The sequence below is a fragment of the Plectropomus leopardus genome, chromosome 16, assembly GCF_008729295.1.
Source record: "Plectropomus leopardus isolate mb chromosome 16, YSFRI_Pleo_2.0, whole genome shotgun sequence".
In the NCBI taxonomy this organism is placed as follows: domain Eukaryota; kingdom Metazoa; phylum Chordata; class Actinopteri; order Perciformes; family Serranidae; genus Plectropomus; species Plectropomus leopardus.
In genome coordinates, this window is record NC_056478.1 from 11119133 (window position 1) to 11141081 (window position 21949).

General features: G+C 37.6%; 2 protein-coding genes across 2 annotated transcripts; one reads left to right on the forward strand and one right to left on the reverse strand.

The window, feature by feature from the left end:
- The first annotated feature begins 763 nt into the window (after positions 1-763).
- On the forward strand, positions 764-11545 carry LOC121955220 (dihydrolipoyllysine-residue succinyltransferase component of 2-oxoglutarate dehydrogenase complex, mitochondrial-like). Its single transcript, XM_042503070.1, has 15 exons — positions 764-907; positions 4366-4399; positions 4687-4729; positions 5015-5079; positions 5169-5243; positions 5370-5425; positions 6325-6433; positions 6765-6911; positions 7035-7108; positions 7202-7299; positions 7525-7655; positions 7791-7864; positions 7964-8047; positions 8189-8356; positions 9186-11545. The coding sequence occupies exons 1-15, from the start codon at positions 845-847 to the stop codon at positions 9318-9320; spliced, it is 1356 nt and encodes a 451-aa protein (XP_042359004.1). The 5' UTR covers positions 764-844; the 3' UTR covers positions 9321-11545.
- A 4220-nt stretch (positions 11546-15765) lies between these two features.
- On the reverse strand, positions 15766-21158 carry LOC121955158 (leucine-rich repeat-containing protein 74A-like). The gene is made up of 13 exons (XM_042502993.1): positions 20981-21158; positions 20717-20892; positions 20016-20123; positions 19620-19713; positions 19497-19546; positions 19295-19376; positions 18472-18557; positions 18189-18383; positions 17995-18090; positions 17475-17603; positions 17200-17304; positions 16946-17031; positions 15766-15808 (listed from the first exon to the last, which is right to left on the reverse strand). The coding sequence occupies exons 1-13, from the start codon at positions 21117-21119 to the stop codon at positions 15766-15768; spliced, it is 1389 nt and encodes a 462-aa protein (XP_042358927.1). The 5' UTR covers positions 21120-21158.
- Positions 21159-21949: the final 791 nt, after the last annotated feature.

Consider the following 21949-nt stretch of genomic DNA (forward strand, 5'->3'; position numbering starts at 1 on the left):
CATTAATTCAAATGAAGGCTTCATCTTTAAACCAACACCCCCTCCATTCTCACAAGTTAATAAAAGTATCTGTACCAATGAACAATTAGAAAGTATGCATTAGTACTATAGACTGTATAGACATTCATTTTATTATATTATTTTTTATATTATATTTTTTATTATGTATTATTTTTATTTTATTTATTATTTTATCTTTTTTTAGTTTTATATTTTTATTTTTTTCTTAAATTTTATTTTTTATGTTAGATGTTTATATACAGTCTATGATTAGTACCGATTACTACTGAATGCAGGCAATAATACTGCTAATAATAATAAGCTTTATTTGTATAGCACTTATCTAAACAACATTACAAAGTGCTTCACAAAGTGCAAAGAATATACAAAGAAATATAAAAATACAATAAACAAAACAATGTTAGGAGCTAAGATTAAAGTGCAGAGGACATAAACACAAAATTTACATATTATAAATGTGCAAATAGGTCATTAAAATAAAAAGCTTTCCTATAAAAATGTTTTAGGCGTCCGGTATGCACATCTGGACCGTAATGTGCAATGGTACACTCCAGTTACATGTAAATTAATGTTAATATTTTAAAACCTGGAAATAATAACTTTTATTTGACCTACTCACGATGTTTCTCAGGTTTTAATTCATGATGTTCAGTATTATTTTTTTTATCCAGCTCCATCTCCCGCCGTCGGGGACTCCGGCTCCCCCCGCCCATCCAGCCGCAGTGGTTCCTCCCACTCGGACCGCCCTCGTGCCCTGAAGCAGCGAACTTCCGGCCCGCTCCTCCAACTGCTGTCAAAGTAGACACACAAGCCAGCCAGCGCTATGTTATCACGGTCCAGATGTGCATACCGGACGCTTGGTCGCTCTCTGTCGGCGGTGAGCCAGGTAGGTTGGAGGAAAACAGTGAACTGAGCCTGTGTTTTAACTCTGAAACGGTCGGGACTGATTCAAACAAGACACAGTTAGCTGTTGGCTAGCAGCCGTTAGCTTGTGAAGCAGGGCCTCGCCTACAAGGACAGACTGTGACAGCTTCAGAGGCAGACAAGGAGCTCAGCTGAACAGTATCACATTTGAGTATTTCACTATTAAAAGTGGGCTTTATTTCAAGATTAAAAACCACATGTGAAGTTAGCTTTAGCGTGCAAGACCTAACAAACTCCCTAAGCTAGCTAACAAGCTAAGAAACTATAATCTGTCCCATAGTATTGGCTTCTCTGTTAAAAACTGGTCACTACACGAAGCAGTCTACACAGGGCAGAGTTAACATGTTATGGTGTCGTGTGTTTGTCGGACTGAGGTGTGTGGAGCTGCCCTGACAGAAATAGCCCATGCCGTGTTAAATAGATGTCAGTGTATGTGCTGTCTGTGAGGGGATAACATGCCCTCACAAGCTTCAGCTTTCTCTTTAGTGCTTTAAGCGGGTATTGGATGAGCCTGAATCATAATAGAAGGTAAGTTAGAAGAAAGTAGAAGGGAGATTTACTAGGTTTTTTTTTCTAAACTTAGTTTAAAGAAAATAAAATTTGTCCTTGATCCTGCTACATGCTTGGAGTTGAAGGATGAGTTGATTAAAATCACCAGCTACTGTGAAAGATCATGACAGCATTAAGTTTTGTTTCTTGTCAGGGTCTATTTATACTTCAAGGTGACTAATTTAAGTGTTTCGAATTGAATATGACCTGCATAAGGATAAGGAGACATCAAATCATTTGTCAGTTCACTGGGGTTCCTGCAGATCTTTAAAATTCATAAAAGGCATTGAATTCATTAATCTAAAAATAGGGCCTTAATTGTTATTAAAATGAATTAAATTAATAAAAGTCTTTTAAAAAAATTAAAATTGACATGACAAGTAGGATTTTATGGACCATGTTTTCAGATGTTGCATTGTAAAATCTCAGTGGGAAGTGGGAACATGTACTTTTGGTTAAATCAATCCTCAAATTCTTCCTCTTAAATTGTCATGGTGGGAATCCAGACCATAGGATCTCACATGGAGAGTGAAAAACACAAAATTGCCAAGAAAACCAGTCAGAAAATGTATTCCCACTTCAGTTGGTAAACCAAATAGATTAATTATGCAATAATATGTTCTATGTCTTCCATGTGTTCCACTTGGTTTAGATAATCTAATGTTTTCACAGGACAAAAATGTCATGTCCTCTGTTACAATGAACACTCAGGCAAAATTATCCTTCAGTTTTGGTTATTGTAAAATTGGTCTTAAATTTCATCTGGAGAGGCATTAAAAAAAAGTCTTAAAAAGTCTTAAATCTAATTTGTCTAAAGTTGTAGGACCCCTGTAGGTACACTTGGCTGCAAGTAATACAGACCAAAACAAAAGCTCTGCAGTAAAGCATACCTTTACGAAGGTCACAATGTTAAGTTTGTCTTAAGGGCCTATAAGGTGTTGATTTAACTTCACAGTTGTTTTGGAGGCTGTAGTTTGTGGTGCTGTTGAGATAAACTGAATTTTAGTCCCCCCTCATTAAAATAGAAGAGGTTTATGGACTTAGTTACCAGTTTCTTTAGTAACACTTATCTTAAAGTTTGGTCATTTCTGAAGCTGAAGTTTATTGTGCTGTTGAGTTGTATTGTATTAAGTACTTTCTGTTATTTTGTCCGCCCTATTTTTAGCAATAGCGGTAGGCTTAAAAACAGAAACACCCGTCATTGTAATGCAATACAGTTCAACAGCACCACAAACTACATGCTTCACAGTCATACAGTTAAATCAACACCTCCAGAATATTATAACCTGTATGGATTGTTGCTGGGCAGATGCATTAGACATCATAAGTTTGTAGGGTTTTTGTTGTTTTTAAAAAATAAACATATTTATTGTATTTATTTCTCAGGGACAGTGCATATTGATAAACGTTCCAGTAAATATGCCAGAATTACTTAGGAGGCTAGTTTTCATTTGTAGTCCCCGGCCAGGTAGTTTGGCCGCCTAAAATCATGATACAAGTTCAAGAACATTAATCACGATGTAAAACATATCAATTATTAGACAGACAAAAGTTTGGCACAGACAAATGCAAAAATAAAAGCAGAATAAATTACCGTTCAACAAAGCATAAAATTATTAATTCACATCGCAACAACAGACATAAGCAAAGGTAGATATGAGGTAGTATACCTAATAAATAAGCATTTGAGTGTATAACAAGGGGTGCAACTAATTATTACTTTCATTATCATAAAGTACTTTTGGACTTTGGACTTTTGATTGACAGATCAAATAATTGTTTCAGGCACTGATTTATTGAAGGCAGGATTTGTTACTACATGGTACTGCATTACTTTACTCATCCCTCCAAATGCATATCAGTAACAGCACAAAATATTTTAAAAAATCTTTAGAGTTCTGATAAAAGAAACCACTTGTGTACAGAATTAAAAAAGTACATACAAGAGGACTGAAGTCAGAATTAACCAAAACATGTTGGCTGTTCATCAGCCAGGGTAATGCTGTACTCTGTCTTCAGTGGTACATAATAAACACCAGTTGTTCTTGTGAGTCAGAGCTACAAACTATCAAGAATCTTGGTGGAGGCATGCATAGCTTTGATTTACATCAGAAGATTTGATCCATTTCTCAAAACACCACCCTCCTCTGGCATCCCACATCTGAAGGTTTGGGTAACAAGCGACTCCACCAGAAAACATCAGCGTAAAAGCAGCCAGAGCCAAACAGACATCCTCACTGAGGCTTTGCCCTCAAAATACCTACTCACATGACTCATAACACACAGCAAAGCAGCACAGTTTACAGTCAGAGTTGGAAAATCCAGCAGTTTAACGAAAAGCAATAAAGGTTCAGATTTTACTCGTCAGTTTATTTAGAAGACTTACACTTAGGCTTCCCACTGTCATGGAAAACCTGGAAAAGTCATGAGAAAAGCATGTTTTATAGAAAACTTTAAAAAAAAAAATAAAAAAAAATCTTTTTTTATAAAAAAGAAAACAGGTGTGGAAGGCATTCCAAAAAAAAAATAGTTGAGGTCCTTGAAAAGTCATGGAAAAGTTTTGAAATTTTGTCCATGACAATGTGTGAGAACCCTGTACACTTCACATAAACTTGTTCAATTAGCAAATTAAATATGCTCATAAACAGTGAAACATTTGTGTTAGATTTAGAAGAACAGAAGGTGGCGTTTTAGTGCAACAGACACAATGTTTTAATTACATTATGATGAGGGCAACTAATCAATTTCACATTAATTTTATTTAAAAGCTGCCAATAAAGGGTTGTCAAAACCAGAATAAACTCACAATAAATATATACAACTAAGTGCATATGAAACTAATTGTTACTGCTTTGCTTTTTGTCTTTTCAGGCCAATAATGTGCTTGTCCGACAAAGTGTATCAGGTAAGTGTGCTTCTGGTGAAACAGACTACATCTGTAGCTAGATTTGAGAACCTCATCAGTAATGCAACATCTAAAACCGCAGTCTTAATGTTGCTGCTCATGAATAAACAGTCTCTGAGTAGATCATCCAGAGCAGAATAAGTGATGCTTGTTGAGTGACTGAGATGACTTCAGGAGCCCACAAGTGGTTAATTGCAGCTCTCAGGGACCTCCACTCGTATCTCATGTTAATGCCTCGAGAGAAGCTGCTGTTGTTGATTTACTTTCTTTTTTTTTTTTCTCTCAAGGCCTCCCTGTCTGCAGCCGGCTAGTTTACAGGAATTCTCAGCTGTAAGTGCTCTTTCCTGTTCTGTTGTCTGTCCTTGAATGCCGCTTAGTAACCACTCTTCAGTATTATCAAGATCTGTCTATTTTATTCATCCATCAGCTGCAAACCTCTGCAGCAAACCTTATTTTAAAGGGGCTTTATGTTGTGTGGAATAAAGGTAAAAAAGATAAGGAAGTCATCCACGTTTTAATCAGTTTTATGTGTGCCTGTGTGAGCATGATCATTTGGTTTGTACTATTGCATTTATCTAAAAATACTTTTTGTTTTTTTTTTTGCTTGACATTTAGATGTGAATTTCCATCATCAGCGAATGTCCTCCACATCAGATACTTCAAGACGTCTTCTGTTCACAGTATGCTTTTCAATAATTCTCAACATTATGTGTGAAGATAACTTTGTTCAGTGTTTAACTCAACAGCAGCTGTTTTGGTTTTTGTGCAGGGGATGAGGTTGTCACAGTCAAAACTCCTGCGTTCGCAGAGTCTGTTTCAGAGGGGGATGTGAGGTGGGAGAAAGGTTAGTATAAGTTATCATATTTTTGGTAAAATGTTGTCAGTATTTCACAGGTGTCAGTGTTCCATATTGTGTAGTAATCATATCTCTGCACATAAAAGTATACTCTCTTTCTTTGTTTGTGTTTAGCTGTGGGCGACTCAGTGACAGAAGATGAGGTGGTGTGTGAAATTGAAACTGACAAGGTATGAACAAGAAGGAGCCTCAACTGTAAGATAATCTCTGATTTTTATCTATTTTTCCTTAAAGGGGTCCTATTATACGTTATGATTTTATTTCCTATATGATGTTAAAATGATAATGGCTATCTTTTTTTTGATACCGTCATCTGTACCAGACTTGCTATTGCAAGTGTTTCCATTACATAACCTACACTGCTACATGTAGCTACATGCTAACATCAGGGAAACATATGATACAGGTTTCTACAATGATGGTGCAGAGATGCCATAGATACCGCACCCCAAGATGACAGCCTTTATATTCAATTTAATTGCTTGCCTAGAGCAAAAGCCCAAATTGTTTTGTAGATTCCAGTTTTACTTCTGCAGTATACAGGCCACCAAATATGCACAGTAGTGTTCCCACTCTGCTCATAGACTTACACTGTAATAATATCTTTTGGGCCACTGGGCACTTTTTTCCACTGTGGAAAGTGGCCACTAAAAAAAATATGAAGCAAGGCTGTGTTTCCAGGGGCCTGAAAGACACTGAGATGAGGGACACCAAAAATGCTGACCAATCAGTATAAGAAAATGAAGTGTTTTTGATCATTAAAGCCAAGGTTGGAAATTCTGTCAACCTGCCACTATGGCTAGTGGATTCCAAAATTTACCAGCCACTCAATAGATTACCATTGATTTTGTGGCTGGTAAATGAAGCAAATCTAGCAGCCACTTGCATATTTTACCAGCATTTTGCTGGTGGCGGATGCTAATTTCTAACACTGATTAAAGCGTGTAAACATGTTCAAGTAGAAAATATACAAGCATGAACCTAAAAATGGGTACAATAGGTCCCCTTTAAGAAGATTGTGAGAAAATCACCGGTCTGAACAAAACAAATGTCTATTTTGAACTTCCAGACCTCAGTACAAGTCCCCGCTCCGGCAGCCGGTGTAATTGAGGAACTGCTGGTGCCTGATGGAGGGAGGGTAGAAGGAGGGACGCCTCTCTTCAAACTCCGGAAAGGAGGTGAGAAAAGTTTACCATCAGATATATTTTTAACACTGAAGCAAACAAACTTGTAGGCATAGTTTTGTGCATGTTGGTGGCAGTGTGATAACTCAGTTTCAGTACCAAAATAGTACTTTCTTGATACTTTACTGTGTTGAGTAGAAAGGCAGTTTTGTCTTGACACAAAACCCCTAACTTTCCCTTAATAATATAAAGTAAAAAAATATCAGAATATTTTTAAATTGGGGAATATCTGATTTGATTTTTTATGTTTTGTACTGCAGAGACAATATTTTAGAATGTATTCAATTATCTTACCTTCGACACTTCTTTACTTCTGTCTCCTCAGCTGTTGCTGCCAAAGCTGCTCCCTCCCCAGCTGCAGAGGCACCAGCTGCAGCCCCTCCACCTCCACCACCACCTCCTCCAGCTCCAACCCCCACTGCCATGCCTCCAGTGCCCCCAGTGCCACCACAGCCTGTCCAAGCCAAACCTGGTATGCCTCCTTCTTTAGAATATGAATCTATATGGTGCAAAAAGTATTAACTATTATTGTGCAGTGTATATCTTAGCAGGCCACCAGCAATGCTTTAATGTCTATCTGTTACTCTTCATAAAGTTTCTGCCATCAAGCCGACAGCTGCAGCTCCAGCACCAGCTCCTCCTGCAGCAGCAGGCCGAGGAGAAAACAGGGTAACACACATGCACACACACTTGTTTCATGGATATGTTTTGTTTTATTACAACAATACTAGAAATAATAAAGTTTGTTCTGCTTGTGTTCAGGTGAAGATGAACCGTATGAGGTTGAGGATCGCTCAGAGGCTAAAGGAGGCTCAGAACACCTGCGCAATGTTGACCACCTTCAACGAGGTGGACATGAGGTGAACCACTGCAAAGATTATGCTTTACTTTGTTTATAATATTTACATTGGTCTAAACCCTGGCCAGTTAGGACTATAAGCCTCCATACAGAAGAACCTGGTTCTTATATATATCATATTTCAATCATGGGATATATTTGATTCAGGGGACTTCCTTCTTCTTTTTTTTTTAAAGATGTCTCCTCACTAAACAGATTCTCTAATATTTCCTCAATTTTGCTCCAGTAACATTCAGGACATGAGGAACATTCACAAGGATGCTTTCTTGAAGAAGCACAACATCAAACTGGGATTTATGTCAGCGTTTGTGAAGGCTGCAGCACACGCTCTGACTGAACAACCTGCCGTCAATGCTGGTAAGACAACGCTGACTCAACTCTACTGAGTCAAACTTTCCCTAAAGGAGATTCACTTCATGTTTTGCAGTGAGCATAGTCAGCTGTCATAAATTTTGACCGATTTTATTTGCCAAAAAAATGTTTTCACTACAGTTATTGATGATACAACCAAAGAGATTGTCTACAGGGACTACATAGACATTAGCGTCGCTGTGGCAACTCCAAAGGTATGACTTTTGGCTCTAGAAAACTAAATATATATTGAAACTGTTGCTTTTAAATGCTGCGTCACATCTAATACACCTAAATAAAATGTATTTGTTTAGGGGCTTGTTGTACCTGTGATCCGTAACGTTGAGACCATGAACTTTGCTGACATTGAGAAAACCATTAATGCACTGGGGTTAAAGGTAAAAAAAAACAAACTTTGTTTAATAGGTGTTTAACATTTTTCTTTTTTTTCTTGATTGCTATGTAAGTTTTATATAAAAATCAATATTTATTTAATTAATCATGGAAATGTGACAATAATTTGTGCTGTGTCGCCTCAGGCTCGTAACAATGAGCTCGCTGTTGAGGACATGGATGGAGGCACCTTTACCATCAGCAACGGTGGCGTGTTTGGCTCCATGTTCGGTACGCCCATCATCAACCCCCCCCAATCTGCCATCCTGGGCATGCACGGCATCTTCGACCGACCTATGGCCATCAATGGCAAGGTGAGAGTTGTGCGTCTGTAGACACAGGTGTCAAAATTGTTTGTGCATTTCAAAAGAAACAATTACACAAATTATAATAGTATTACTAATAAAACGGTGAAGAGTGATTTTTAGCTTGGAATACACCGTATGATTTGATCCCATTTCTGACACAATTTTTAAGTCGCACAAGCCATTTTACCGTTTTTCTCGTGCAGCTGCAGGGGAGAGCGAGGATCGATAATGGCGAGCTGATGTTAGGGTGAATTTCTGACATTTGAAAAATCTTTCAAAAACTTAGGTAGAGAGCAATGAGCAACTTCAGAAGAAATTACCCAAAAATTAACAAAAAAAAATTGAAAAGTCCAAGAAAACTTACATGAAAATTAGAAAAAAAGGTTAGGTCTGATTTTAAAAAAGATAAATAAAGATTTTAAAAAATTAAACAAAAAAATGAAGAAAAAAACAAAGAATGAAAAAAGGCAAGAAAAAGGTGCAATAATAATAATTCTGTAAAATAATTAAAAATATATAATTATGATAATTATAATACAGCTTCTAGCCAGGTTGACCCCCCCCCCCCCCCCCCCCCCCCGCTAAGATGTTGAATGTTTTAAATACTAGTGAAGGTGTTTGCACAAGAAAAGTGATGTCGATCCAGGTTTCAAAGGGTTTAATAATAAGAATTAAACACTACAGTAAATTAAGATGAACAAAAAAAAAATCTGTACAACAAAGACGATGAAGCAGGTCAGACCTGAGCTACATATTAACATGGTTCTACTGATTTTCCAAATCTGGCACACATGTTTACAAGAGTAAACAATAAAACTGCTCTCTGCATTGGCAGGTTGAGATCCGGCCCATGATGTATGTGGCGCTGACGTATGACCACCGACTCGTTGACGGCAGAGAAGCGGTAACTTTCTTACGCAAGATCAAAGCGGTGGTGGAAGATCCACGAGTGCTGCTTCTGGATATGTGATGTTTCTACAAACACATTACTCTTATTTAAAGTATGCATCTTTAAATGAACTCCATGTCACCAAACACGCACAAGTCATACAAAGTCGCCTACACAACTACTGTTGTCTTTTTAACAGTCTGACTGGACTGCGGGGGAGATACTGGGGTTGTGTTCCAACTCTCACATAGAGCTTAAATACGTGGTATTATCTTTAGAAAATATGCTAAAAAAATGGGCTTTGGCTAGATCAACAAAGTAAAAAAATTGCTTGCCATCTTCTGTCTGTTAATGAACATTTGAATTTCACAAAGAGACAAACACACATTTACTGTACAAGTCTTAAGAAAAAAAAGGTATACACACAGGCATAAAATGATGTGGAGAACTCAAAGACAGGTGTGTGATTATACCCATGTGCTCTTCAGATTGACACATGAAGTAGCAGATAAACACTCCTATCACATTTGTGTAATTATGAAACAAAATGGCTTTTCCAGGCAACAGTTGGCTGCATGACTATCTCCCCTGCTTGTTAGTTGATGCTCCTCCTGAGCCACTTTTTTTCCACAACAGGGCCAAGTAGAGCTCATAAAGTAGTTCAAGATGTTTTTAATGTAAACACAGGATTCCTTCGTTTGCTGCTAGTCATTGTTAGTAGCTATAGCCTGGAAAAAGGAATCAGCAATCGGTAAAGCAGGTTTTTGTATGGAACATGTGTATACCGGCGCCATGTTTGGAGGTAACTCTGGTTATGTTCCTGCTTCGCACAGTCATCCATGTCCTGTATCATTTTTAATTTTGTTTTTAAGCATCAAAGTCTAGACATGCTGATCAAACTGTTTGGAGCTTTTAGTAAAACAGACACATGAATTCACTGTTTATTAGCAGAAACTGTACAAAACACGAACCAAACACTAGTTGTTTTTTTAATCTGTATGTAGAGTGGTACAGGAATGAGTCCTAAAATGTGGAAATGAATCAGCATTTTTGCACTTCGGTCCCTCGTTAGTGAGTGTTAAGTGCCTGAAGTAAGGTCTGTGGTTAACAGAAATGCGTCAGTAAATACCCCACTAAGGAATTTTGAAGTTTTTGTATGTCTAAAAAAAGATGGTAACTAACAATTGACTAAATCAGACTACAGGACGTCGTCGTGCCAATCGTGGCTTCACAGGCTCATGGGGCAGTGATGTTAAAAAGGCATGCATCTGTAGTGCAGTTAGTTTATTGCCTCACATTTGCTTTTTATGTTTGGCGATTTCATTTATGTTTCACAGGGTTCCCACAGTCATGAAAAACCTGAAAAAGTTAAGTAATTATTATCTTGTTGTACAGATCTGGAAAAGTCATGGGATTAGTAAAAATCATCGAAAGTTTTGGAAAATCAATGGAATTTTATTGGGTGTGATGAAGGTAATTTTTACATTAACCTTACAGAGATGACCTTCCACATAATGTAACGCAAGGATAAATTTATCATTTATCGCTTCAGAAGCTACGGCAAATCAATGTTGCAATGAACAACTGTTGTATTGAAGGATATCAAGTCAAGCAGATTAAGTCAAATCACTAATTTGCTGCTTGTTACAAATATAAAACTCACACGTTATCATTTTCTATGACTAATACTGGCCAAGCCTTCCCCTTTAACACAGGTTGCGTGTTTTTGTGACTTAGTGTGGCAGCATTTGTTATGGAGAGTGAGACTCTCCTGAGTGTATCTGTGTAGAAAAGAACCATAACTGGCAAATGCAGCAGATAGAGTGATGCTCATGCTTTTCTAAGATGGAAAATTTACTATTTATCCATGAAAAGTTTTGAAATGTCCATGAGAATGTGGGAGAACCCTGGCTTCAAAAATTATAACAGCGATGTAAATTCTTAATGGTGTAAGATTATCTTGCTGAACAAACTGTGCAGAAACTTGTTTGCCACAGAGCTTATTTCTTGCAATAATCTAAAATCCAGTGGAAAAATCCCATGGGCTTTTTGTTGAGGGAACTAGGGTGACACTATCTTTAGGGCTGCCCTAAAAGAAAACATCATTCCTGCAGCACTCTATATACTTGATATTGTTTATGGGCAATATTTTGGGAGTAATGTTCAAACCGCACAATTTGGCAGCAGATTTTTATGTTGAACTCCAATGTTGGACGAGATTTGCATTGCGCTATCCTATATATAGTACTTGTATCTATTTAAAGAAACAATTTTAAACATTAAACATCTCAAGAGTTTTATGTAAATCTGTCTTGCGCATTTACTTCAGAAACTGTGTACAGACTTGCTGTGTCACCAGTAGTCTAAAAGTGATTTAAAAAGAGCTGGAAAAATTAATACTTTCATTTTCTTTCAGTTTACGTCAAACTTTTTTGATGCATTAATTAGCAACATGACTTGTGTCTTCATGTTTCAGCCTCTCAAATATGACATTTTTCTGTTTTAGCTTGTCTTATATGATTGTAAATGGAATCTCTTTGGATGTTGAATTGTTGTTTGCACAAAACAAGAATAGTTGAAGATGCCATATCCAGCTCTGAGAAGTTTTGATGGGCATTTTTAACTGTTTTTAGAAGTTGTAGATACCAAACAATGTCAAGCACACACTGTACCAGACAAACTGTTGACTACGTGTTTCAAGTTTCAGCATCTGAGAACAGACTTGTCTTTTCGCGAAGGACCAGGACTAGGAGTGTTACGACGGCAAAATAAAAGCACGAGGTTGAGGCAGGGAACATCTTAATTTCCAATCTTGGCTGGAGCATTTTATCTTGTGCCAAATCGATTCTGCTGCCGAATTCTCTGCTGCGGATGAATTCTGATCTTCAAAGCCGCATTAGCCAGCCCACCGCTCGGCTCTTGAGAATCTCCAAATAATGGGATCATCTCTGACAAAGTCTTAAGGGTTGCTTGGCCCTTTCTCCCACTTCACAAACGCAGGCTCGAGTGTGTGCAGCTGTGTATGATGCCCCTTCAGTATTTCTGTTTACTTTAATAATCACGGGGGACAATGGGTCCTAATGTACGTCTTTGTTTCTCTGCCAGCACCTACACAAATGTCTGAACAACACTGTTTGGAGGAAAAACACAGAATTCATTATGACAACACAAAAAACCCCAAACATTAGATTACCATGAGAATACTGGAGGTCCTAATGGGCCTGAATACAGCAAACAATGATACAAGGGTTCCTTTAATTTAATTATTTACTTTTATTACCGCTCAAGATTCCATTAGCGCTTTTGAGATCATGTTAATTGGCGCCGTGTGCCAGTGGGTGCATAGATATCTGAAGGGTTTGTTGGCAGGTTTATTGTTTCGTCTTCAAAATTTGGCCAAATCTGTGAATTTCCAATTGGACTGCTCAATAAGATGTGGGCTTTAAGTCTTTGTGTCCATTCAGATGAAAGATGGCCCATTAGAAATTGGCAGCTAGCTGTTTGTTTTCATTAGGCCACATCAGAGAGATAATTTACCTAAATTATTCTGTTATTTTTGTCCGTCTTTTAAATAGCCAATTATATCAATGTCATTATATAAAGAATCATATTTTAGTCTGATTGAAAAAATGTGTTTTGAGTTCAAAGTGATACTAATACTACCAAGCAAAATTGTCTGTTTTTATTTGTATCTTCCAACACTTCTACTTGTAAATTATTAAGTACAGCCTGTTAAGTTTTATTAGAGTATGAAAAAGCTTTCAAGTACCCTCTATTTAGTGGAACACATTAACACATTTTGTCAAATGAATTACCCTTGTATGCATGTACAAACGAATTCTACCTAACATCCTTTTGAGGTTTTCTTTGTAATACATAATATACACATACAGAATAGATAATTCTGTATGCGTCCCACATTAATTTCAGTCACATTCATCATTTTAGATAGTTAAAAAAAAAACACTGCATTAGTTGTATGATTTTATTTTTATCTGGACTCTAATCAGATATTGACAAAAACATGAAATGGCTTCATTAGTTCTAGCATAATGAAGTTAAGTAAATTTTTCCCAACCATGACTCATATTTCATATATCACTAAAGGTTAAGAGAGGGACGCACATTATAGTAAAAACACAGTGTGACTGAAATTTACTTAATACTTTCCACAAGAGGCTCATCCAATTAAGGTAAGTTCATATGCCTTGATAGTTGTATATTTTCTGGATAAGCTAAAGTATTAAAATAATTTGTTGGAGTATTGAAACACTGTCACAGATTAAATGTTTTGCTTACTAGTGATGTTAAAGCCATAGGTATACTTCACATCCTCAAAATGGTATTGGTTGTTGAAGTATGCCAGGCCTTATTGATAAAAAAAAAAACAAAAAACAAAAGCTTCCTTCATGGTTTAGATGGTGACTTTGATTATACTGCATTGAGTTGTGTGAAAGTTTGTATGCGAATGTTTTGATGTAGTTTTGCTGTTATTAAACGCTGTTGCCTTTTACTTCATCATGGAATTTAGCGGAGGCTTGTGAAAACAGTTTTCTGAATTCTACGTAACACAGGGTGAGTAATCAATATACAGATTGTCATTTGGGGAGTGAAATATTTGTTTAAGTTAATTAATTTATTTTATCTTGTTAAGATGCAGGAACAAGGAGACAGGCCATGCTCACATCAGGGTAAGAAATTGTTTAATCATTTGACACGTACATGTAACAAAAAGAGACAAAATCTCGAAAAGGAAACCACTGGAAGCTTAGATTTCCAGCATACTTATGTGAATGGTTATGGTGACAGTTATTTCATTGAATCTTGCAGGGCCTGGATCATCAGGTATCACATGACTTTGACTCCAGTGTGCTGTCTGGAGGATCCAGGAGAAGGTCCAGTAAGGAATAAGGTAATGAAGAAGAGGTGAGTTGGAAGAGTTTGCACTTCTGACAACTACTACAGCTCCTCAAAAAGTGAGATTGACAGGTTGAGCTGACATACAGATGTCAACCACCATGTTCAAGAAGAGACTGTCTGGAGGATCGAGGGGGAAAGTGATGTGTGGGTACCACACGTTGACCCACTGATCGGGCGGTTCGGATTAGCTTGTTGGTAAATATCACAGGTTTTGGGCGGTTCACGTGACAAATAAAGTGACAAAGCAGTATTCTAAGTAAGTTGTTATTATTACTGAAACATGTGCAATAATCCACAACAAAGTTTTCTCATCAGCACTGCATGTGCTCAGGCTTTCTGATTCAGCTTTTGACCAAGAAAATCTGTCGAGGTCTGACTTATTTAAATCTCTCAGGTCTTAATGTCCTGTTAAAATACTTCCCTGTGCAGATGTGTAGCCTATTCCTAAACCATGTCATTACAGCAAGAAAGTGCATCTCTGTCCACAGGGAATCTGGTAAATAAACAGCTCTGTAAGATCATGTTAACAAAACCCTGTACTTGTCGGCTGTGCGTTCATGTAAACAAACCATATAGGTTATCAGCAGTGCACCTGAGCTCATAGGCTTAAGACCTAACCACTTAAAAGATTGGTTAGTGCTTGCTGTCTTTGTATTATTATTATTTTGTCATTCTACTTTTTAAGCAAAAAACAATCATTTTATATTATGACATTTACTGGAAATTACACAAAAAATAACTAACAGCAAGTAGGTCATTACCAGAAACTTTCAGTTCTGGGTTGCGGTTTTGGTTCAGGTTCCGATCATTGATTAGTACATATGTGTTCGGGTTGAGCAGTTTGGGTCGTTTTTAATAAGTCTGACCCTCGCATCACTACTGTTTACACGTGACTTTATAAGGAGGTGTGGGTGAGATGGTGTGTGCAGTCATTGTCTCTGTGGTTACCACTGGAGCCACCAGACAGAAATGAATTGTACTGTTGGATATAACACCTTGAGACAATTCACCTTTAATAATCCTACTCTGCATAAGTAATGCTGCACATGCATATTCATAAGTGTGCTGTTTCCTTTACAGGCTGTTTCATTCAAAGCTAACCAATGTGGCGAAACAACTAGCTTACATCTGGCCCTATTCTTTCCCTCCTCTCAGTCCTTTGATATGGACGCCAGCTCTCTTTTTCTTCCTCCTCTTGTTCTGTTGTCATACCAGAAGATTATTTTGGGATGAAGAGAATGAGGCAGAGGACCCGGTGGCCCAGCCGCAGACACAGCTGGCAGCGCTCAGGTAGGTGCAGCTGGTTGGTGTCAGAGGTTCAAGTATTCACTGGACAGAATTGGGTTGAGCTAAGGACAGCAGTGGAAGGAGAGGGGAGTTATTAGTATACGCCTGTTAGTGGTGCACAATACCATTGGGCTGGTGATGTCAGTTCCACCTCCTTATAAGTAGCTCTGTATTTAGCAGATATATGACATTGTTTATTTGTATGACACCAATGGAAGACCTATTTAAAGTCACATTTTTAGCCAATACAGAACAAAATCAAATAACAGACTCTGTTAACCTTTATTTGAAGACATCTCTGTTCTCCCTAAACTTCACATCAGTGGTGCTGTACGGCTCTGCAGCTATGACAGCTCAGCAAACTGACTGCAACAAAAAACAATGTGTTGACAAACCTCAACAGTCAAGGATCACTTCATTCAAACTTAAAGGGTCATTTCACCAAAAAAATCTTTTTCTGTTCCTTGTTGAGGAGAAGCTTGAGTTAAGACTTTTTTGCACTATTTTCCAAGGCGCCTTTCACATCTCATATGCAAAAAGGATCATTGTTTAGTCAGTAGTCAATCTATGAGCGAGACAATAGTTTACGTTATATATGCAAACTTGTTGAGTTGTAATAACGTTACATTAGTAATACCATCGAATGAATCTGTGCAGTTAAAGTAGCAGTTACTTTTTGTTTGTCACAGGAACCCACAGTATCTTAGTGATGCACAAAATCTGAGCAAACAATTTTGTTTGTAATTTTGTTTTTGCTCTTACTGAACTATAAATGTGTTTGTTGTTAAGCCTTCTATAACATCACAGCTAGCATTATAGATTAATAGTTCACTGTATTATTAACCAATTTACTTGCATGTGAAATGCAGACTAATTGTTTATGATTTGCTGTAGCCTGTTTTACAGTGTTGGTATATTACAGCTAATATAACATGATTAAATGGTTTAGTCACAAATTATATTTAACTGGTAAAATAGTTATATTTTCATTTGGCCAAAACTAAAGTAATTTTCATGTCTCTGTCGTTAAACGACAGTGTCAGACCTAAATGCAGTTCTTGAGTGCCAGGTTTACTATAAATCTGCTGCATCAAGTTTAAAGTGTCAGAGCAGCAGAAGTGCAGCTGAAAATAGATTTATAAATGTATACATGTTAGCCTAAGAGTTTAAACAATTCGTAGGTTTCTGCCAGCATTCCTCTCACCAGCAACCAGGTAACATGGTTATCTGTGACTGGGGTTTTAGGTTTTGTCGACCAGCTAGGTCAAAGAAAACCTGACTCTGTCCAAATTGCTTCGTTGCACACCCCTCGAGCCCTCAAACTAACAATTTTGGTCCTCCAAAAACCTGTTTTTCTTTTTGTAAAAAGTAAATTTATGAAAACATTACTGATGTTTGTGTTTCTTCTCGACTTGGAAAAAAATAACTTTTTCTGCATGGTGAACATTAGATGACAGAATTACTCTAATGATCCTACATCCACCAGTTCACAGACTAACCTGTAGGTGATGGTGGCTGCGCAGTTCTTGTCAAACTTCCTGATCAACCACTCAAGCTGCCGCTGATTCAGAGGTACGTTAGCTTCCTGCGTGTATGAATTTATCATTTTATTAAATGCTCAGTCATACAATAGTGAATATCTCAATACTTAAGGTCAATTATGTCCTATTGTATGAAAGATTTGTTTTCTTTAATAATGTAATGTACTAATATATGACGTTTTCAGTGCGGTGTGAGACATTATTAGCATGACCTTTACAGCCGTCCTGAAGGCCGAGTTGGAGACTTTCATGGTTCCTTCTTTATCCAGAGCTTGGAAGAAATCTACGATGCTCTCGTTTCTCTCTTCAAGGAATTTCTAAGAAAGAATCCAGATTGTGTTTCAAGAGTACACATGCGTAGAAATGATCTCTTTAGGATGCTTGGGGTACTTTTTATAAGGCCATGAGTGTAAATTTTTACATCTTTTTTAATATCTAGTCATAAACCTCTCTGTCACCAGATTTCTCTGCCTCCCTGATCACTGACCTGAAAGATTTGGAGGGCAGATAAGTTCCTGATGACGGAGAGCATGATGCTGTACTCAACAACCAGAGAAGGACGCCTCTTATGGGTTTCTTCCAACAGCTCCATAAAGGCTTCATACACAAACACGGTCTGAACTCACAAATGCACACACACGGGGATGTTGGTAGCACTGAAGTAGCAGGTCATCACATATTCACATTCAGACAAGATTCATATTAATACTTAAAGGGGGACTTCATACATGTTATTCCTGTGGTCTTAAACCAGGAATATAAATTAATATGAACAACTCTCAACAAAATCCAAAACCAAGAGTGTCAAAGCTAAAATTTTGTGATGTCATCAAGTACAAAATCTGGAGCTACTCTAAAGACAATGAATTTCTACCTGCACTTACTTTGAGAGAGGCAGCATATGTTCACAAATATTGATTGAACTTTCTTGGACCATGAAAATAACATATAGGAATTTTTAATTTAGGTGGTGTTCTGTTTAAGTTAATAGTTTTTTCTGCACTTACAGAAATATCGATCTCCTGCACTGCTGATTTCGTGTTGTTCTTAACTGTCTGGAGCAGAGTCAGAGCTCCAGTATTTGTCAGAGGGTTATTGGAGAGCTGAACAAAATATACACAAACCAAATCTTACATTTAACATAAATGAATCTACAGTTTCTTAGAGTGCCGTGATACTGTACCGGTGCTTGTCAGCTCACCTTCAGGACCCTGAGGGTGTCGTTGGTGGCCAGGCCCTGGCAGAGCCCCCTCACAGCCTGGTCGCTGATATGGTTAAAGCTGAGGTCCAGCAGCACTAGAGCGTTATTTTGTTTCAGGGCTAAACCCAGTGACTCTGCCTCGATTTGTCCAAAACCATTCCGCGACAGCTCAAGCTGCTTTAGAGTCGAGTTCACCTGAGGAAAGAAAAGTGCGGGTGACAAACTGTTAAGACAGGAGACAAACGGTTAAACACACTGAAAGCGTATCTGTTGTGTTTGTCACCTTCAGCCCAGCACTCAAAGCCACTGCACCACTCATACGAAGTTGATTCCAGCTCAGATTTAAGACTTCAATACCTAAATTTGTGGCTTTGATAAAGAGGAAACAAATTCAAAAGGTCACAATATGTTTTGAACTTTAACCGATAAATTATACATCAAGTCTTTAAATAGATATTGAAATGAAAGTGAAACGCACAAAAACCATCTTTGGTTGACTTTCCACTTCAACAACAATCATCATCTCTGTATTGGTTGAAATAAACCCTCTATTCACCCAGTTAGAGGTGAAAATATGTTGTCTCTATACATGCTTCAATTACTTTATTTTAAAAGTCTATTGGGTTTGCAGTGGTGATTTCGGGGCTGTTTCTGGTTAAACTACTTCATCTCTGTAGGGATCCTTTCAATAATATCAGACACAGAATAACATTCTGAACCTGTAAGTGGCAAAAACAAACACTTTTAGTGGACCAAAATCGATGGCGCGAAAATGCCTCAATACTATTGAAAAAAAAACTTGTTAAATTACTTGAATCCCATTACTGCCAGACGGTTAACCAGCAGGGCTGCTTGTTTTGTTAGCTGTGGCTTACACATAAAGCTGTGCTATTTTTTTAGTTTTATATATATTTTATGTATAGTTTCTTACAGAAAAAGTGAAAGGGATTTAAATTTCATTTGGACTTATACTTCTGTCGTATCCGTGAGGGGGTTTTGCTTACACTAGCTACAAATTTGAAAGTTAAATTCTTTGTTTATTTATTCCAAAGATTTGGCATCAGCAGTGACATTTTCCTCATACAGTCAGAAAAGAAGCACTGTACCTAATATTTGCCCCAGGTGTTCCCCTCCTGTATCACAGAAGTTGTTGTGACTGAGGTCCAGCTCTTTGAGCACAAAGTCGCCCTGAGAAGAAAGAAAATGCTGAATGCAAATTCAGATGAGGCAGTTTCTGGATTGACATGTGAAATGTGTAGGAGCTCAAGTGTTGCCACGTGGATTCAACAGACAACACTTTACACTCACCTTTAAAGCATCAGCAAAGTATTTGGCAGCAGAATCATCAAAGTCATTTCCTAAGGGGAAAATAAATCAGCTGATAATTTAAGAACGAGTTAACACTTGTCATTTTAAGACTTAACCAATCACCTGAGAGTTTGATGGATTTAATGTTGTAATTGTCTTTCAGCATTTTGGAGACCATGTCCGCTCCCTCAAGGTGCAGCTGGTTGTTGGAAAGATTCTGAAATGACGACATTTAGCCAACCAACAATGAAAGAGACTCTGCAAAAGCAGGCTTTATACCTCAAAATGCAAAAGATCTTAATCATGCATTGGCATATTGTAAGATATGCTGTCAAATAGTTGAAAAGCTTGTTAAGACAAAATGTAAGTTAAGGTGATTCCATATGTTGATGATTAACGGGATAATATTGTGATTCGGCAATGATAATCATGACATTTTCATATTGTCCCATGTCTAGTAAATACCAGACAGATTTTTCAGAGCTGATGTATTCAACTTCTTGGTTTTAGAATAGTTACCAGACTCTGGATGCTGATGTTAGTTTGAAGCATCTCCATCAGATAGCGTGTCCCCTCTGCTTTGAGAGCATTGTCCTCAAGCTCAAGATTGGAGATGGTATTGTCATTCTAAAACATGAAAAACAAAATCTTTCAGAGAAAAAGGACAGGGCTGCAAAAAAGGAATTTGTTTACCAAAAATAAATTTAAAGAAAAGAAAAATATTACAGAAAAGTTTTTTTTTAAATCACCAAAAAAGTTAAAATTGCCAATTTTTTTTTTTTTTTTTTTTAAATAAAATATAATTTAAAAAATACAATAAAAAATGCCAAAACTAATGAAAAATCACAAAAAAAATTTAAAGGTAAAAAATTGCCAATATTTTTAAAGGGGGAAAAATCCTCTTTTTTTAAATCACCAGATATTTCAAAGGGGGAAAAAAAACTCGCCAAAAATGTAAAAGAAAAAATGTTCTGAGCTAAGCCCCCAGTGTCCTCAGATCATAGAGGCACCCCTGGTTTTCACTAATTGCATTTTATTCTTGCATTATGTTTATTTCATTGCATTTTAAGCCCATGTGTTATTTACACAGTGTCAAATAAAACTGAATATCTTGTAATGTCTCCTTGGACCTTAAACTAGTAACTAAAGAGAAATCTGGACCCAGTGGCTGGGACAGTTGGGAACCACTGGCCTTGATGAAGGAACTGAAGGCCCCTTACTTGCAGAACTACGGCCACAGCTTTGGCCCCTAGGGGGCCCATAACATAATGGTTCAGGATGACATTGGCTTCATCCAAGTGACGGAGGAAGGAAGAAACTGGAAAGGTCCCTATCCCCTGACAGGCCTGCAGGTAACGCTCTGCAAAGGACAAACTGTGTGTCTGATTTTTGGCATCTGAAAGGAACAAAACGGAGAAAAAGCAAGGAGGTGAGTGAGGACTACACATGCATTATTACTGAACTGTATGTTTACTTTAACATACCCTCTGTTTCCAGGTCAGTGTCCCACTGATCACCACTGTCGCCCTCTTGACCCCGGGTCGGCTTCTCCTTGTCCTCCACTGGATGCTGGTTTGACTGATCAGACAGCTGCTCCTCTTTGACCTCCTCACACTGATCCATCACACCACAAGAGCCTCACCTGTGTCTGCAACACACCTGCACAACCACCCAGGAGGAGACAGGTGAGTTTAGCTTTTACCTAACTTTTTTTCTGTGGCAATGTAAGCCTAAACTGTGTTAAAATACGTTATGGACATTTGTCGAGTTTAGAGGTTCACATGACTTTGCTAAGGCCTCGTAATAGCGAGTAACTGTTTGTGCTAGCTAACGTTAGCTTATTTTTCGGACAATTTTGTTTTTTACTCAGGCGACTTGTTAGGGCAGACCAACGTGTCTAAGGTCAAAATGAAACTTAAAAAACAGCAATATTCAAAACAAATATTTGCTTTTCTGATAAACATACGTGTAAATAGCGAAAGCAGCCTACCTGAGCTAGTTTTTGTCACTTAAGTGTAACGCGTTTTTAAAAATAATAACGTTAAACGGCTAAAACCAACGGCCGTTGCTCGGAAATTCACAAGAGAAAACTGCTTTGAAAAAGACAAAGGAAAGAAAAGGAAAATAAATATATCTTCAAAATATTCATTACGTTTATTTTCGGTAGCTGACCACATATCAATCAGTATTTTAAAGTCGTATTGACATATCAAATCTACTGCAGATCACAGTTCACCAAACGTGCCACTAGATGGAGCTGTTGACCGCAGCCTGAGCCGACTCATACATCTAATACAGTTCAGTGAAACTCCATTTACAACAATATCTACACAATTTACTTCATGGTCCAATGCGTCTTTAATGCGTCTAATGCGTCTTTAATCTCCAAGTGTGAATATGAGAAATTACAAATGTTTATAACTATCAGGACATGGTGACCTTTTGCTGTAATC

Excerpts from the sequence above, each read along its gene's own strand:
- LOC121955158 (XM_042502993.1), bottom strand. The coding sequence starts at position 21,119 with ATGGATCAGTGTGAGGAGGTCAAAGAGGAGCAGCTGTCTGATCAGTCA. Across the intron at positions 20,893-20,980 it reads CACTGACCTGGAAACAGAGG|ATGCCAAAAATCAGACACAC; the intron begins GTATGTTAAAGT and ends TGTTCCTTTCAG. Across the intron at positions 17,305-17,474 it reads CTGCCCTCCAAATCTTTCAG|AAATTCCTTGAAGAGAGAAA; the intron begins GTCAGTGATCAG and ends ATTCTTTCTTAG.
- LOC121955220 (XM_042503070.1), top strand. The coding sequence starts at position 845 with ATGTTATCACGGTCCAGATGTGCATACCGGACGCTTGGTCGCTCTCTG. Across the intron at positions 5,426-6,324 it reads GTGAAATTGAAACTGACAAG|ACCTCAGTACAAGTCCCCGC; the intron begins GTATGAACAAGA and ends TTGAACTTCCAG. Across the intron at positions 6,912-7,034 it reads GCCTGTCCAAGCCAAACCTG|TTTCTGCCATCAAGCCGACA; the intron begins GTATGCCTCCTT and ends CTCTTCATAAAG.